Genomic DNA, 15,952 nt, shown 5'->3' on the forward strand with positions numbered 1-15,952 from the left:
CTGGGAATGCTCAACGTGTCAAACGCTGCACAGGCAACAGGAAAATTCATAGGAATGCATTGAGAACAACAAAGTGCGCGCTCATATCTTCGACTTCATGCTAAATTAATCAACACGAATAATTGATTGCTTCTTTCATCCTACAAAAAAAAAGTGCAGACTTGTCTACTTAGAGGAGCGCCTTGATCTCGTCGTAGAGAACAAGCACAAGAGCGCCTCCAGTGCCTCGAAGGACGTTGGAGAAGGCGCCCTTGAAGAAGGCGCCGGTGCCTTCATTCTTGGCAATGGTCGACCAGCAATGCATGGTGCTCTTGTACATAATATCACCCTTGGCTCGGCCAGACTGCATCATCATGCGACGACGCACAGTGTCAAAGGGATAGGACACAATGCCGGCCACAGTTGTCACCGTCTGAAAGCAATTATTATTTTTTTTAATTCAAAATGCTATAAAAAAGGCAGTACAATTATATGCAAGAGAACTAAAAAAAATTAATCGTCCCCATAAAAAATTTAAAGTGATTTAAAGCCTCATTGAGAGGGGAAAAATGGGGAATTTACGTGAAGAGGCTGAAAACATAGGGCTTCTTTCTCCCCATATATAGCAATAAGTTGTGCAACAGTTGTTTCGCTCAATCCTCAATGTACAAAAGAATTAAGTGTTCAACTACTTGTTGCAGCTTCTCGAATTAAAATGGAAAAAAATCAGCTTTATAAAAAACCATAAAATATGAGTTAAAACTTAATAGAACCAAATTAAGTTATTTTAAAACAAAAATTATTTCGTATATTTGATTTTTTTTTAATGCTTCACATATTGTGCTACGATTGCTAATTATAATCTTATCACTGACCTGGGCAATGGCCCACGAGACAAGGAAAGGCGTGTTTTTGGGATCTGGGAGCATTCCCTTGGCAGTATCGAAGAAGCCGAAGTAGGCGGCTCGGTAGATGATGATGCCCTGAACAGAGACACCGAAGCCCCTGTAGAGACCTGCAAGGCCATCAGACTTGAAGATCTTGGCCAGGCAGTTGCCGAGGCCGGAGAATTCGCGCTCGGCGCCACTTTTGCCAATGTCGGCGGCAAGACGTGTTCGGGCGAAGTCCAAGGGGTACACGAAGCAGAGGGACGTGGCTCCAGCGGCACCACCTGACGCCAGGTTGCCGGCAAAGTAGCGCCAGAATTGAGTCTTCTTGTCCACTCCTCCAAGGAAGACCTGGCAAATAATGGAGATTAGATTTCAATTAATACCGAAAGAGTGATAACATTTTTTTTTCTCTTTACAGTAGAAATATTTTTAATGAGATTGAAACTAATAAAGGTGCGGTTGATAATAAATTCATGATAAGTAAAAAAAATTGATGTTCCAAGAAAAGAAAAATCTAAAAAGTTTTTCCCCCCAAATATTTTCACTTTTTGGAACCAACGCACCTGCTTGTATTTGTCCTTGAAGGCAAAGTTCAAGGCCTGCGTGGGGAAGTAGCGGATGACGTTGGCCAAATTTCCGCGCCAGAAGCTGAGGAATCCCTGCTCCTTAGGGATGCGGGTGAAGCAGTCGACCATGCCCTTGTACTGCTGGTCGGCGGCGATCTGCTTGGACGCATGCTGGACCTGCAGCAACAGCTTGACTCGCTCGATCGGCGCCACGGCCGTCTTGGAGATGGCAGCAGACACACCACCGGCGATGAAATCCTTGGCAAACGAGACTGGGTCGGCGAGAGACATGTTTTGCTAAATTTGTTTTGACGTGTCGGCTCGGGCAAGAAACTGGAAATATGACACGAGTAGTGGAATTTTTACCGTTGTTTGAATGCTACATAAATTAAGTGAATCCAATGAGAGAAATTAACTCACGTTCGGAATGAGTGGCAGAGGATCGAAGGTCCTAAGGAAATTTTGGTCGTTTGCGTTCGGTTAGGTCTGAAATGGTCCACGGCAAGCTTCAGCAGAGAGCAAAATTGCAACCTTGCGGTCTCTCTTCTTTGACGAGTTGACACTTTGCGCAGCTTTGTTAGTTCCTTATTTCTGCTACAGAGGACGTTTTTTACCTTTTGAAACGACTTTTTGGTTTCAAATAGCTCCGAGAGATGGCAGATATGGCGTACCAAATTGCAAATAATAATTAAATAGCCGGTGACGCCCCCGCCTGCGTTCTTAAACCCCGAGCTTGGACCTTCTGCACCTTTTTGCTGCAGATGTATGCCGAAGTGCGGAACGCGACTTAATACAAAGGATGAAGCAACATTATAATTAATAAGGTCCATTTACAACGCTTTTAGCAATCGCCGCGCTAACCATCGAGACACCGTGCAATGTCGCTGCCTTTTTGCTGAGTGATTACTTTCAACGCAATATTTCCGTGAGTTTATTTTTGATATCATTACACACTCTCTATTTATTTATTTTTACTCATTATTTTTTCGTTACTTTGCAGCCCAACGCATACAACCAGAGCGATGCCATAGAGCCTCGGGTTTCACACTCTTGCTAAGACATTGCCGCATTCTAGTCAAACATGGTGCACCTATTAGATGGTAAATATATGCTAATTATTGTGGCCTCAATTTTCGAAAATTAGCCACTCTATTTGATCATTTATGGAGTTGCAGATTCTTAAATTGAATTATTTTTCCGATGAAAAATTAACTAATTAATTGCGATATTATTCAAATCTACCATTCGCAACCACAGCAACATATAGACGCAGGTTTTTTTTATCAAATATCTATCTACACGCGCGCTATGCACACAACAAATAGAAAGCAAACAAATGCACCGAGATAAAAAATTGTATATAGATCTTAAAATTTAATTACACTTTAATTACACTTTTTATCACCTTTAATACGTTTATAACAAAGGAAACATTTACTTCAAAAAATATTTAAATTAGAAGTCTCGGCAGCAATATTTTGTGCGGCGGCTGAGGTTGCTGACGGCTGAGTAAGCAAATTTTGATTTTCCCTCTTGTAAGCAACCCCCTCCGAAAAATCCTGTCATTTTGAAGTTTGCCAAGAATTGCATAAAAAAGCAGAAAATATATTTTAGTCATTCTGGATTTAACCATGCTTAAAATTTAAAAAAAAAACATTTTTTGCAAAATAATACTGAAAAAAATAAAATGATGAGAATTCATTAAGACATAATGTCATTGTTGGACATTGATCAGGTTGAAAGAACTTAAAGCAGACAAATTTCTTGCTCTTCCAGTGGTTTTGATTTCATTTTATGTAATAACACAATTAAATTACTGAATGTAAATGTAATTTAATGAAATTCTTTAAACAAACTTTTAATAAACTTTCAAGCATATTTAACCTCCATTATTTAAATTTAAAAATTTCTACAATTTTTTTTTTTTTTTAAATGAGAAATTATTAAATTAATTTAAAATGTTCAAGGAATAGATGTAGTAAATTAATAATTTCTTACAGCAGACCAGAATATTAATTTTCACAATCTTTAACATTGTATCGGTTTAATTTGCAATAACAATTTGCCAAAGAAGCACAATATATAAATTTTTTTAAGCACTAGTGACTCACTCATTATAATTTTTGACATTTTCGCTGCTCTTCTTAACACCGATGATAATTTTTTGTGCTCTCAATATATTGTGCAAACAATGAAATCACTGTCAGAATTCTCGCTCTCCAGACAATATTCCGGCTCCCCCTTGTGCTCGCCTTTTATCTTCAACGTGATAAGCGCGTTGATAGAAAAATATGCAAGGCTTGGAGTCGGTCAAATTGTAAAGTTCAACAAACGCCGTGTGATATGCAAACATGACTCTTTTGCGTGTGAACATGAAACGGTGCAGATAAATTTGTAAAGAAAATACTCTCTTTTTCTTACGAGGAAAAAAAAGTTGAGCAGTTCAAAATTGATATTAATTTTGACACATTACGTTCGCAGCCTACGCAAAACGACGCCAGTTGGTGTTACTTAATCCTCGACGAGAGATAAAAACATAAAACGCACGCGATAATTCTGACTTCCGCTGTTTAGAGTCTAGTCCCCTACTCAATGGCGTTGTTAATAATTAATATTTTTAATCCTCCAACCCCTCGAAAGCTGACAATGTGTTACTAAATTGCAACGGCACATTGCAATTTCATATTATGCCGCCTGTACAGTTTGAAACTCTTCCAGGATTCCGTCGAGGCACCGGGGGCCAGAAATTCTTCTTCGCCCTCTCACTGGGGGTTGCGTTTGGCTTCATGTCAGCCTACCTCATGTTGTCGGTGTCCCAGGGAGGCGACCTGCTGTTCCTCGGAGGCCGCTACTCTGAAGATGGTGTGATGCGCCACGACCCTCACAACCACCAGGACGCGGAAAGCATGCTCGACGGGCCCAATATGGAAGTCGGCTCGCACGATGGAGATGAGGAATTTCACCAAGGTTTGATTTAAACTTGATTATTTTTTTAGGAAAATTTATAATTTATTAATTGGCAGGCGGAGATGACGAAGCCAAAAAACTTGCGAAAGAAGTGAGGGTCTTGTGCTGGGTGATGACTAACCCAAGTAATCATAAGAAAAAGGCGAAGCACGTGAAGGCAACATGGGGCAAGAGGTGCAACATCTTGCTCTTCATGAGTTCCGAGAATGGTTTGTTGTCGATAAAAATTTGTTTGGAAAATTTAAGTGCCAATTTTTGCAGATTCGTCTCTGCCAGCAGTAGCTTTGCCTGTGTCCGAGGGGCGAAATAATTTGTGGGCCAAAACGAAGGAAGCTTTTCGATATGTTTATGAAAATTATTATGATAAAGCTGACTGGTTTATGAAGGCAGACGATGATACGTAAGTTTTATTTATTTATTTATTTTGCTACAAAGTAACAATAAATACCCAATTAAAAAAATCTTTCAGTTTCAATTAACAAAATTCTTCAAAAAAAGTAAATTTTTATTTTAAATTTATCATTTGACTATGATTTAGCACTGAATGATTTAAATTCTTTTTTTCAGGTACGTTGTAGTGGAAAATTTACGTTACATGCTGTCTTCTTACAACGCAGCAGAGCCATTGTACTTCGGCTGTCGCTTCAAGCCATATGTGAAGCAAGGCTACATGAGTGGTGGGGCAGGTTTGTGCAAAAATGTTATGAACATAATAACACTGGTATAATCTAATCATTTTTTTTTTTTTTTAACAGGGTATGTTTTAAGCAAAGAGGCGCTCAAGAAATTTGTCGTTGAAGGCATTCCAAATAAAGCTAAGTGCAGACAAGATCACGATGGCGCCGAGGATGTGGAAATGGGTAATTTCCATATTTATCTGTGCTTATATCTTACTGAAAATAATTCCTATTTTCAGGGAAATGTTTAGAAAGGGTGGGTGTGCAAGCAAAGGACACTCGAGACTCATTGGGGCGAGGACGGTTTTTCCCGTTTGTTCCCGAGCACCACCTCATACCTGGCCATACAAATAAAGACTTTTGGTACTGGAAATATATTTACTACCCCAGTGAGGAGGTATCTGAATTCATTACGAGAAAAGGAAATTTTTCCAACAAAATTTTGCAGGGAATGGGATGTTGTTCTGATTCTGCTGTTTCCTTTCATTACGTCAGCCCAAATCTGATGTACGTATTGGAGTACTTGATTTACCACTTGCGACCGTACGGCATTACGGGTCATGTGCATCAAACGAACCGAGCCACCACAGCTCGCTCGGAAACTATCTCGTAGCTGTAGATCATTGCATCACATTGTGTCGGAATGCCATGCATCTAGTCTGTGAATGTTTGACTCTAATATGGAACTTTCATCATCATTTCCAAGTGATACGGAAGCAAAGTTTATTTTTCTTTTATTTTATTTAAAGATGATGTACTTACTGAATTCAGACTTGTTTACAACCAATTTGTGAAAAAACTCATTTCTCAGTCAAATGCCTTAGTCATTTTGTAGTTCCATAATAATTTTATTATACATGTACAAAAAGATGACAACGGATTAAAGAAGAATGAAATTTTGAAGTTCTATTCTTTAAATTACATAAATATCACATATTTTAAATTATTCAGTTCTCGTGTTGCACTGGGAATTGAATGCCCGCACCCATTGTGAAGTTTGGTGCTGGAAAAGTCACCTTAAAAAGCATACACATAGTTAAAAGAATGAAACAACCGAGAATATAATTAAATACCTGAGGTGGTGTTTGCGTCATCAGTAAATTGTTGAAAGAAACTGGGGGCGGCGGGATAACATAGTCTGAATTCTGAGATTTGGCCCCTATGAAGGGTGTCAAAGGCGGTGCAATGGCAGGCTGCAAACAAATATTTAACAATTTTTATGTTTTTTATTAGCTACTTTAGGATAGGGCCAGGCCAAATTTTATTGCCCCAAGCCCTTTAATGAGCTTGCAGGAGGCACTCATATCTTTACTTTTATAACTTAATTATCAAAATTTTTTAATGGCTTCAACAAACCTTGTTGATTTCTGGGAATATGGTGCTTAAGTTGAAGTTTGTCAAGGAGGAGCTTGAAGCGGCACTTGGGGCCACATTCAGTTGCTGACTTGGTCTACTTTGCTGAACATATTGCTGTGTGGACCTTCTGTTGCACTCTGCGACATAAAAATTGTCGTTTCTTCTCTTGTTATTGACAGCCGAGCTCTTTTGCGGCGACGAGGAAAACAGATTCAGTTCTTGGCCAAACGTTGGTACAATCGAGTTTGCAGAACTTGATGATGTGACTGAAAAATAAAAAATAATCGTGCTAAAACTCTTAGTTTGTAAATCAATTATTACCTATGCTGGCAAATGAGGTGTTTGGTTGATACATCGAACTGCAGTCGTACTGAGGCTGATGGTAATCAAACTGCTGTTCAGCAGGGAAGAAGTTGTTCTGCTCAGGGGGTGGATAATTTCGTGACATGCGCTGGCTGTACCTGCTGTTTATTAAATTGCAAGTTAGGAAGTAACAAAAAGAGTTGTGCAAAAATTTACTTGTCTGTTTTTTCAGCATTGTCTTGAGGTCCAATAAGAGATTCAGCTGAATAGCTGCTTGGCACAGTTTTGCAAGACGGCTTTGGCGCAGGCCAGTTGGTGATGCTGTGATAGTCTGGACAGACTTGGTGCTGCTGCTGCTGCTGCTGGTTGACGCCTGTTTGCTTAGGGTTTCTCTCAACTCTCCGAGCAGGTGCTGAATTCCCGTTCTGCTAAATATATTGCCAAATAAAATCAATGACTAATAATATTAAATAAAAAACTGACTTTGTTGACAAGGCGCCGTTTGGCCTTTTCTTTTGGCACTTCGACGAGTTGGCTGACGGAGAGGAAGTTTTGACCGCTGTACTTGCAGGCGCTGTCCTTTTTCCTGGGCGTTGGTGGAGTTGGACCCAGAGCGAGATCTCCAATCAAAGTGGGAAGGGGCGCTTGCTTGTTCCAATCAAAGTCAAAAATGTTTGCTGCGCTGTCATCATGTCGGACGTCATTGGTCATCCAGTTGACAGGAGGTCGTTGAACCTCCTTTTGCTGCTGCTGCTGTTGTGGGGCTGCTTGCTGAGACTGTCTATTGTTGCAGCTGAAGTTTTGTTGCAACCCTCGGCTGAAAAACACAAGCAAATTAAGGAATGAAAAAATAAAAAAAGGTAAAATAGAGCATCGTTACCTCTGAGATTGCTGAGGTTCAATATTATTCCATGGCATAAAATTTGTTGTCGTTTGAGGGACAGGAAGGTTCAGTGGCACCGAAGGAGGTGGATGATCAGGTTGGTAGTAGGTAGGGCATTGGTTGGACTTGTAAGAAATCTGGTCTCTGGGGCGGTTCGCTTCTTTCTGCACAGGTTTTTGCGGTGCAGCCATGGCCCTTTTCTTAAACTGCGGTTGTTGCTGTTGGTAGAAATTGAAATTCTGCTGTTTGTTTTGCTGTTGGAATGGATTTGGCTTGTTTTGTCTCTTGGGGGTGGAAGCATTTGAAGACATAATGGAACTAATCTCTGCGTCATACTCTGACTCGATTTGATAAAGGTCGACTGGAAAGCTCTTGTTCGATCTCTTGTTAGCCGACTGCTGCTGCTTTTCCTGTTCGATGGAAGGAATTAGCGTGCCAAGTTCCATCTGCTGGTTGCCTTCATCCAAAGAGCCTAACTGAAGCAAAGTGCTGGCTGTACCGTCTCCTCTTTCGGCGTTTTCGTTTCGCCCTGATGAGACAAGCGGGAACGTGTGAAGGAAGGCTGCAGTCGGCGAAATCGACTCGGGATGGCCTGACGGAACATGAAGGGAGGCAAATATGTCGCTTGAAAAGGTGCTTGTGTTGAGAGTCTCATTTCGCTGCCCACTGTCAGAGAGCTCGTCTCCCCTGTACGGATACAAAGAGGTTGTGTCCTTCGGCTGCTCCACGATGGTGGCCATCGGAGGCTGCGGGCCAATGAAAATGGGATCCGCCGAGGGAAACTCGGGAGTTCTTGTCGGGTCAAGGAAAAACGGCCGCTGCTCTTGTTGCTGCTGATGAAACTGAGGCGTTTTTCCCATCACCTGTTGCGTCTGAGTTATGGACTTTTCATGGGAGAAAGTGGTGCTGGTCAGTGTCGACTTGGGCGCAAAATTCTGGCTCTGACTGAAGGGCATTGATTTTGGAACTTGGTGCGAAAAAATTTCGTTAGTGAACGTCATCTTGTGCAAAGCATCAGAAGAGGGAGTCGCAATAGTGGTAAATGTCTGGTTGCAGTGGGGACCTGAGATTTCCCCAAAGGTCGAGAAGGTGGGAAGGATGTTGGTGCGCAGATGGGTAAATGTCTCAGACTGTGAAGAATTCATTGTCGTCGGAGGCAGAGGAGCCTCGTGGGTGAACGGAATGCTCTTTCTGAACACCTGCTCCTGTTCTTTAGGTTGGTTGACCTGGTTTAGGGGTTGCAGCGGAGAATGGAAGTGTGTTTGCGTCTGATTGAGGTGGGTGAAGGTGGTTTGAGTGTTGACGAAGCTCCTTGCACTTGTGACAGGGTCATTGTGGCTCGGCTTGTTCTGGGTTGAGGTTGTTGCCGACTGCTGATATTCCGAGGTGGGGATTATCGGAATCGCAGGCGCCGACTTTTGCAAATCGGGACAGGGAATCTGTTGCGGCAAAGACGTTGCTGGAGGGGGCTGGACACTTTGACTCTCAGCAGGTGGTGCCAATTGTTTGCTTTGAGGAAGGGTCGATTCGCTTTGGCTCTGGGGACTGGGCTCGCTCAGATTCTTGGCCGATTCAGGCCTGATCACAAATTCATTCTCCTTGTTGGGAGGATTGCTTGGCTGCTGAGTTTCTGCCTGTGGTGTTTTTGCCGCTGCATTGTTTTCAGGCTGAGAAAGTATCACAGGTTGTGCAGCTTCTTTCGAAGGTACTTCGTTTGACTGCTGCTTTTTGCAAAGGGCATCAATGCTGTGCCTAATGGTCTTGACGTTTTTCGGGGTCAGAGCTTTCTTTGTCTTCTTTGCAACAACCTTTTTCTGGACAACGTTTGGTGCAATGATGACCTTGTCAGTTGGAGGCTTTGACAGGATCAATTGGGTCTTTTGTGGAGGTTGCAAAAGAATAACCGGTGGAGCTAGGGTTTGTGATGGCGGAGGTGGAGGCACGATGACAACTTTTGGCGTGTTCTCCGGCAGACAGCTCTTGAAAAGAAGTATTCCTGCAGGCAATTGACTCATACTCGTCACCTTAGGCACCAATCTCTTCTTCCGCACCATGGCTGATTTTTTACTCAGCGCCCTCTTCTTAGCATTCTGCAACCTTTTTGTAACCTCTAAAATCAAATTAAAAAAGTTAAGATTACAATTTACAAAATCAGTTTTGTTTCTTTACTTTTCTTTGGTACATTCAACAGCTCTTTGACTTTTGCTGGATTCAATTTATTCGAATACTGCAAAGGACGCTTTCCAAGATCAGGTGGTGCAGGAGTAGTTGGGGGCAGCGAAACCCACACCGGCCTTTCACCTCCCAATTCTTCCAGGTACATGACTAGACGCTCGATTCTTTTATTCAGCTCCTCCATCTGGGCCTTCAGTTTATCAGTTTCTCGATCTGTTATCCAAAAGTTAGTTCAAGTAAAATTTTAAAGTTTATAAATTACCTAGTAAAGATTGATCGAGCCCGCTAACCTTTTTTATTTGCTCGATTTCATCTCGTAGTTGTCGAATGCACTCGCTTGCCTTGGTTACAATTTCAATTTTTTTCACTGGGGGCATCGACTCGCATATGATTATTGCTAAATCATTGAAAGCAACATTTAAGCGGTCACGGCGATCTTTTTCCCAATTTCGATATCGCCTGGAAATAAAACATTGGTTCTTAATTCAACCCATTTTAAGAAAAAAAATAAACAAACACTCACGGTGCCTCCTCTTTAGTTTTCTTTTTACTCGTTTGTTTATTTGTACGGGCAACTCCTTGATCTTCAGGAACTGCATTGACCGCCTCATCTTTTTTCTTCTTCATAGCGTATTATGACCAGGACACAAAAAGTGTCAAAATGCCTACAAAAAGAGAATAAGATTTCAGTTTTTTTTTTTAATTGCTATAAAAATAAATTTAAATAACGAACACAAGAAGAACTAAATAATTATTTAAAAAAATTTAATTAAAAACAAATATTTATTGAATCTGTGAATAATATTTTAAATTTGCAAAATTCCATTAATATTAAGCTGATAAAAACTCACCTCTAATTTCTTCATTTTTAAGGATTTTCCTTTGGAAATCAGCATAAATGATCGATTTCCTTTTGCAACTGAGATTATAAATTTGATTTCTTTATCGTTCAATCATAAAATCTTGAAGGCAGTAGATGAAAAATAAAATCAAAGTTGGTCTTCTACGTCCGCTGACAGCAGCCTGAACTGCCTGAAGTAATTTGTTTTGTTTACTTTTTCTTTCGCACGCAATTATTTCCTTTATCCTACGTCGGTGGCAGCACGATCGCGCGGCACGCAAAAAAGGGCGAGGGCACTGAAAGGAGGGTGGGATTTCAAGATGGTGTGGTAAATAATGTAGCTTGCTTTCGACTTCTTAAAAAAATTCTAGCAAGTAGAAGTCTTTAAAGTAAAAATATTAGTGCAGTTATTAGGCACGACGAGGTCAATAATGGTTTGTAAAAATCTTTCATTCAACAATTTATTAAGTTTTCTTTCAAACCGAAGCAAAACATGCAACTTGAAATTAACTTTTGTCACAGCAGAATCCTGACCTAAAATGATGAGGGCTTTGCTGCTGTTGGGTCTCTTTGTGGCCCACGCCTGGGCCCAGGAAGTAACGCCATGTCCATCCACCTGCCGATGCCAGCTAAACACCCGACCCAATAACAAAACTGTTAGCTCTGCAAATGTCAGACAGCAAAGTGCAGTCAAAGTTCGATGCGGTGAACCGGGATTGGGAAAGGTTTCTGCGATCAGTGAACTGGACCCGTCACTTTTTCCTAAGAACGTCACTCATCTGTAGGTTGAATCATTAATTGCGATGTCTTAATTTTAACATTTTTTTTTTAACATTTCAGTGACCTCTCAAGTAATTTGTTGACTGAAATATCAAAGGCAGCGTTTGCACATTTACCTCAGCTACAAAAATTGGATTTGAAAGACAACTTGATCAGATATTTGGCGCAAGAGGCATTTTCAAACTTAACAAATTTAAGGAGACTCGACTTGTCCGGCAACAAGTTATCCAGGATCAGTGGTCCTGTGTTCTTAGGTCTGGAGCGTTTGAACTCTTTGTAAGGATTTTTATTATTCAAATGTCTCTTTACATTGAAATCGAAATTAAATTATTTCAGAAAAATTAGCCGCAATGAATTGACGAGCATTGCAGAGGGCACATTTGACGACCTCATAGCATTGAAGTCACTGTAAGGAAAAAATATTGCATTAATTGTTCCTGAGATTTAAATATTTTTTTTTTTTTTATTCAGGGATTTAAGTTCTAATCCACTGATATGCGACTGTCACTTGGCTTGGCTTGTGGACTGGCTGGGCAATGAGTCTGTGAGTGTTGCTTCAGGGTCGGCGTGTCTTTCTCCACCTCACCTGAAAGGCCATGAGTTAGCCGGGCTTTCAGGACTTGTTTGTCGACCACCTTCCCAGGTAAAATCAAAACTTATTTTTAAGACGATTTAATATTATTTAATGACAATTTAATACAATCATTTTCTGGTTGCCGTTTGGCTTTTAAAATTTAATTTAAGAAAAAAAAATAGTGATTTAATGACATTTTGAAACAAACTTTCACTTCCCTCAGGTGAGCCTAGAGATACTGCCAGACACAGACCAGCTTGTCTTCCAGGGAGACTCGTTGCGCCTCTCTTGCCTGCTGGTCGGGCCCTCTAAAGAGGCACAGGTGTCCTGGACATGGCGCGGACAGCAGCTGACCGACATCCGCCCCACCACCCACTTTTTGCCACACCAAGCAATGACCGTCAGCTCCCTTTCCATCTCCGAGCTGCGGCCCATCCACTCAGGGCCATGGCGCTGCTTCTGGGGCAACCTAAGCCAGGCGCTTCGGCTCACCGTCCTCACCCCTGAGTCAACGGTGTGCAACGCAACCGTGTCTGAGGACCCAAGAGGTCGGTACAGCTGGCCGGCCACTCTTTCTGGAGAAGTTGCCGTGGTGCCCTGTCCGGCCCTTTTGGGTGCCCGAGCAGCTCGAGCCTGCCTCGACGGAGGACGCTGGGGCCCCTGGGACTCTGGACCCTGTCCTTACTTGAGCAACATCACCAGGGCGCTTCAGCAGTTTGCCCAGTTGAGTCCTTCGAGACCCAAAGAAGCAGCCGACGCCCTTTCCAGGCTGCTCAGGTTCACAGGAGATGTCGGGGCTCTGAGCTCATCAAGAGACATCGTCTACCTGGCGAGGACTTTAACGAACCACCTCAGTGCTCTGGACCCAACGACCGCCCCCTTAGTTTTGAGCACTGTGGCTGGAGCAGTCAAGCTGCCCAATGACCTTCTGCAGGAGGCAGAAATTGAGGTAGTTTTTTATTTATTCAGATAAATTCCAAGCTAAAAATGTTTTTAACCGTAGGATAAATCTTGTACAAAAATGGTAGAGGCGTCGGAAGCTGTTGCCGAACTAAGTGCCGTATCATTAGATGCGATAGCCGTTCAGTCTTTCCGAGTGAACAGAGACACTTTTAAAGGACTGTGGTGTGCCTGGTATGAAGAAAAAGGAGGGAAGAGGCATCTTGACTGTGGTTCAGAGCACCACACTATGGAAAAGGTGTGAATTAAAATGTTCATTGCATTGCTTTATTCATAATTTTTAATCATCACAGGAGGTTATTGCTGCCATTGAGGTGCCAGCATCACTCTTTCTCCACATGCCAAAAAGCAATCGGCTGTCAGCAACGCTGATGGTGGTTGTTATGGAAAGTGCCAGCCTATTCCCAGACAACAGTACTATAAATTCTCCAGTAATCGGATGTAAATTAAGTAAGTGTCTGACTCTTTTTAATAAATTTTCCTTAATTTATCCTTATTTTTTATAAAAAAAAATTAACAACAGTGGCAGATTTAGTGCCTAAATTTCTAAACACTCGGCTGATGTGGTGAAATTCCTAAACACTCGGCTGATGTGGTGAAATTTCTAAACACTCGGCTGATGTGGGGAAATTCCTAAACACTCGGCTGATGTGGTGAAATTTCTAAACACTCAGCTGATGTGGTGAAATTCCTAAACACATTTTGAAAATCCGCCTCTGATTAACAATAGCAATTTGTATTATAATAATTTTTTTTTCAAATTCTAGTTGGAGAATCTTTGACGGAGCCTCTTGATTCAACTCCAGTGTGGGTCACAGCCAAAGCTCCACTCGAGTCCATGCCTGTAGCCTGGGTGAACGGCCGGTGGAATGAGGTTGGCTGTGCTGTTGGCCGCCTGCTTGGCCCTTTGGTGCTTTTCCACTGCAACTCATTAGGATACTTTGGCCTCCGTCACGAAGCCATTCCTGCCCTTCCAACGTTGCCACCTCCCCTTCCCTCCCGCCTATCCCCAGCAGCAGCTTATGCTGCCTGTCTTGTGCTAGGCACTTGCCTTCTCGTGGCCGTTGTCACCTACGTTGCGTCACCCCTATCAATGCCAGCCTCCACCAGGCACTCGCTGGCCAACACGTGGTTGGCCATCGTTTTGCTTTCTGTGGTTTTCAGCTGCGGCGTCCACTTGACCGGAGACGCTATCGTCTGTCACTCGGTAGGACTTTTGCTACATTATCTAACCATGAGTTGCCTCCTCTGGATGACTGTAACTATCAGGTCAGTTTGGCGATTTGTCATGATAGGACATGGTTTAATTAATTTTTAATTTTCCCTCCAGTGATCTTCATAGCAGACTCACTGCCCATGAGAAAATTATTGACGAAGACGAAGAAGAAGATACCATTCCCTCTGGACCCAAACCTCTCCTAGGGTTGTACCTGGTAGGGTGGGGCGTGGGCCTCATCATATGTGGAATTTCTGGTGCTGTCCATCGATACACAACCCCGTATTATTGCTTCCTACCGCCCTCATCTGCCGTAACGGCTGCCTTGGTGCCCGGCCTAATCGTGCTAATGGTCTTTGGCCTGACCTGGATTATGGCCCATTTTGCAGTTCAGCGAAGGGCCAACGACCCACCTCCTTCTGCCTCTTCTGCGTCCCTTGACCAAGAACGCACTCCAAGGTTTGCCGTCTTAAATATTTCACAAACCAAGTCTAAATTAAAATCGTTACAGGTCGCAGCTTTTGGCCCACTTGGCCATTTTATTACTATTTTTAGCAGCTTGGGGAACTGCCGCTGCTTCCATAGTGGTCATTTCCCCATTTTCGACTATTCTCTCTTGCGTCCATGTGGCTGTTTGCACAGCCCTGGGCACCACGGTTCTACTATATTTTTGTGCTGGCCGAGGAGATGTTGCGGCTGAGTGGAAAGCTTTTGCTGACCCTAGGCAGTGGATAGTGCCTACTTCAGGTTTGTCTTTCTTATAATTATTTATTTATTAAAAATACCTCATAATCTTTTTGATTCAGAACATTGCCATGGTCAAACAGTTGCTGACATGGAAATGGTGACTGAGCAAATAACAATGACAATGACAGATCAAACCACTATGACGATTATTGAGAAAAATGAAGTTCAAACTGAAGAAGAGCCTGGTAATTAAATTAATATTTAACAAAAATGTTGTCTAAAAAATAGTAATAATAAATTACAGAAGATGAAGCTGAACTGCTTCGAAAGATTGCAAGCTTGCGCTCTGTAGTTCTCCCACCGCCTGCAACCACCGTTGTGTCTGAGGACACCTTTTACGATCCAAGACAGCTTGGAGTGGCCAGAAAATTCTTTAGAAGGCAGCGATTGCGTCAAAATTCAGACGCTGAGAGTCTGTTTAGTGGCGGCTCCAAAGTTAACAACACAAATATTCACCCACCGAAGCTGAATAACAGAATCAATCTCCATCCGAACATGATGAATGTGGAGCTGTCGGTTCATAAAAACTTTTTTGAGCCTCCAAGTAAGCTAATATTACTTTATCTGCGTTCTTATTGTAATAAAAAATAATTTATTAGGAGCTCATTCACCAATGAGCAGCATATCTGAAGCTCGACATCAGAAGAGCAGGTACTTATCAAGAGCGCATAGTGCGGATAACTTGGAACAGGAGAAACGCCGCCGACACAGAACAAGAAGGAAACGGCGACGAAAAACTGAAGAACTGGGAAACGAGTCAGACACCAGCAAACAAGAAACTTGCGTCTGACTATAATTCATGAACAATTTTCCCTTCTTAGTCAAGACTGCTTTTATTTATGTACTATATTATTTGATTTTACAAATCCATGGAAACAAATATTGTCATATTGAATTACCTCTGTTTATTATCATAGGATATTATGAATGCATTTGTATTGACCTATTGACTTTATTTTAATAAAAATAACAATTTAAATGAAAAATTTATCTGTCTCTCAATGTTTGACTTCCACAGATTTTTGATGCCCAATAACT

General features: G+C 41.9%; 4 protein-coding genes across 7 annotated transcripts; 2 read left to right on the top strand and 2 right to left on the bottom strand.

The window, feature by feature from the left end:
* Positions 1 to 144: 144 nt before the first annotated feature.
* LOC132194392 (ADP,ATP carrier protein-like) lies at positions 145 to 2,016 on the bottom strand. The gene is made up of 4 exons (XM_059615634.1): positions 1,856 to 2,016; positions 1,433 to 1,768; positions 855 to 1,217; positions 145 to 412 (listed from the first exon to the last, which is right to left on the bottom strand). The coding sequence occupies exons 2-4, from the start codon at positions 1,724 to 1,726 to the stop codon at positions 170 to 172; spliced, it is 900 nt and encodes a 299-aa protein (XP_059471617.1). The 5' UTR covers positions 1,727 to 1,768; positions 1,856 to 2,016; the 3' UTR covers positions 145 to 169.
* A 110-nt stretch (positions 2,017 to 2,126) lies between these two features.
* LOC132194390 (glycoprotein-N-acetylgalactosamine 3-beta-galactosyltransferase 1-like) lies at positions 2,127 to 5,982 on the top strand. 2 transcript variants are annotated; one of them, XM_059615631.1, is made up of 9 exons: positions 2,127 to 2,360; positions 2,436 to 2,535; positions 4,154 to 4,402; positions 4,459 to 4,611; positions 4,664 to 4,802; positions 4,970 to 5,088; positions 5,158 to 5,262; positions 5,319 to 5,476; positions 5,528 to 5,982. In XM_059615631.1, exons 2-9 carry the CDS (start codon positions 2,517 to 2,519, stop codon positions 5,690 to 5,692), a joined length of 1,107 nt encoding a protein of 368 aa, XP_059471614.1. In that variant the 5' UTR covers positions 2,127 to 2,360; positions 2,436 to 2,516; the 3' UTR covers positions 5,693 to 5,982. The 2 variants fall into 2 exon arrangements, with proteins under 2 accessions (XP_059471614.1, XP_059471615.1); XM_059615632.1 differs by lacking the exons at positions 2,127 to 2,360; positions 2,436 to 2,535 and adding an exon at positions 3,811 to 3,829.
* LOC132194383 (uncharacterized) lies at positions 5,910 to 10,834 on the bottom strand. 2 transcript variants are annotated; one of them, XM_059615620.1, is made up of 11 exons: positions 10,648 to 10,834; positions 10,320 to 10,461; positions 10,059 to 10,255; positions 9,791 to 10,009; positions 7,619 to 9,731; positions 7,222 to 7,555; positions 6,955 to 7,163; positions 6,757 to 6,899; positions 6,436 to 6,701; positions 6,153 to 6,272; positions 5,910 to 6,095 (listed from the first exon to the last, which is right to left on the bottom strand). In XM_059615620.1, the coding sequence occupies exons 2-11, from the start codon at positions 10,421 to 10,423 to the stop codon at positions 6,027 to 6,029; spliced, it is 3,774 nt and encodes a 1,257-aa protein (XP_059471603.1). In that variant the 5' UTR covers positions 10,424 to 10,461; positions 10,648 to 10,834; the 3' UTR covers positions 5,910 to 6,026. The 2 variants fall into 2 exon arrangements, with proteins under 2 accessions (XP_059471603.1, XP_059471602.1); XM_059615619.1 differs by having other exon boundaries at positions 6,955 to 7,166.
* Positions 10,835 to 10,933: 99 nt separating this feature from the next.
* LOC132194353 (adhesion G protein-coupled receptor A2) lies at positions 10,934 to 15,908 on the top strand. 2 transcript variants are annotated; one of them, XM_059615580.1, is made up of 14 exons: positions 10,934 to 11,071; positions 11,160 to 11,418; positions 11,478 to 11,693; positions 11,754 to 11,825; positions 11,889 to 12,060; positions 12,215 to 12,940; positions 12,995 to 13,189; positions 13,245 to 13,401; positions 13,719 to 14,220; positions 14,282 to 14,626; positions 14,679 to 14,914; positions 14,974 to 15,099; positions 15,159 to 15,458; positions 15,514 to 15,908. In XM_059615580.1, the coding sequence occupies exons 2-14, from the start codon at positions 11,177 to 11,179 to the stop codon at positions 15,702 to 15,704; spliced, it is 3,480 nt and encodes a 1,159-aa protein (XP_059471563.1). In that variant the 5' UTR covers positions 10,934 to 11,071; positions 11,160 to 11,176; the 3' UTR covers positions 15,705 to 15,908. The 2 variants fall into 2 exon arrangements, with proteins under 2 accessions (XP_059471563.1, XP_059471562.1); XM_059615579.1 differs by having other exon boundaries at positions 11,163 to 11,418; positions 15,514 to 15,907.
* Positions 15,909 to 15,952: the final 44 nt, after the last annotated feature.

Source organism: Neocloeon triangulifer, unplaced genomic scaffold (genome assembly GCF_031216515.1).
Source record: "Neocloeon triangulifer isolate White Clay Creek 2 clone unplaced genomic scaffold, ASM3121651v1 ptg000006l, whole genome shotgun sequence".
Classification (NCBI taxonomy): Eukaryota; Metazoa; Arthropoda; class Insecta; order Ephemeroptera; family Baetidae; genus Neocloeon; species Neocloeon triangulifer.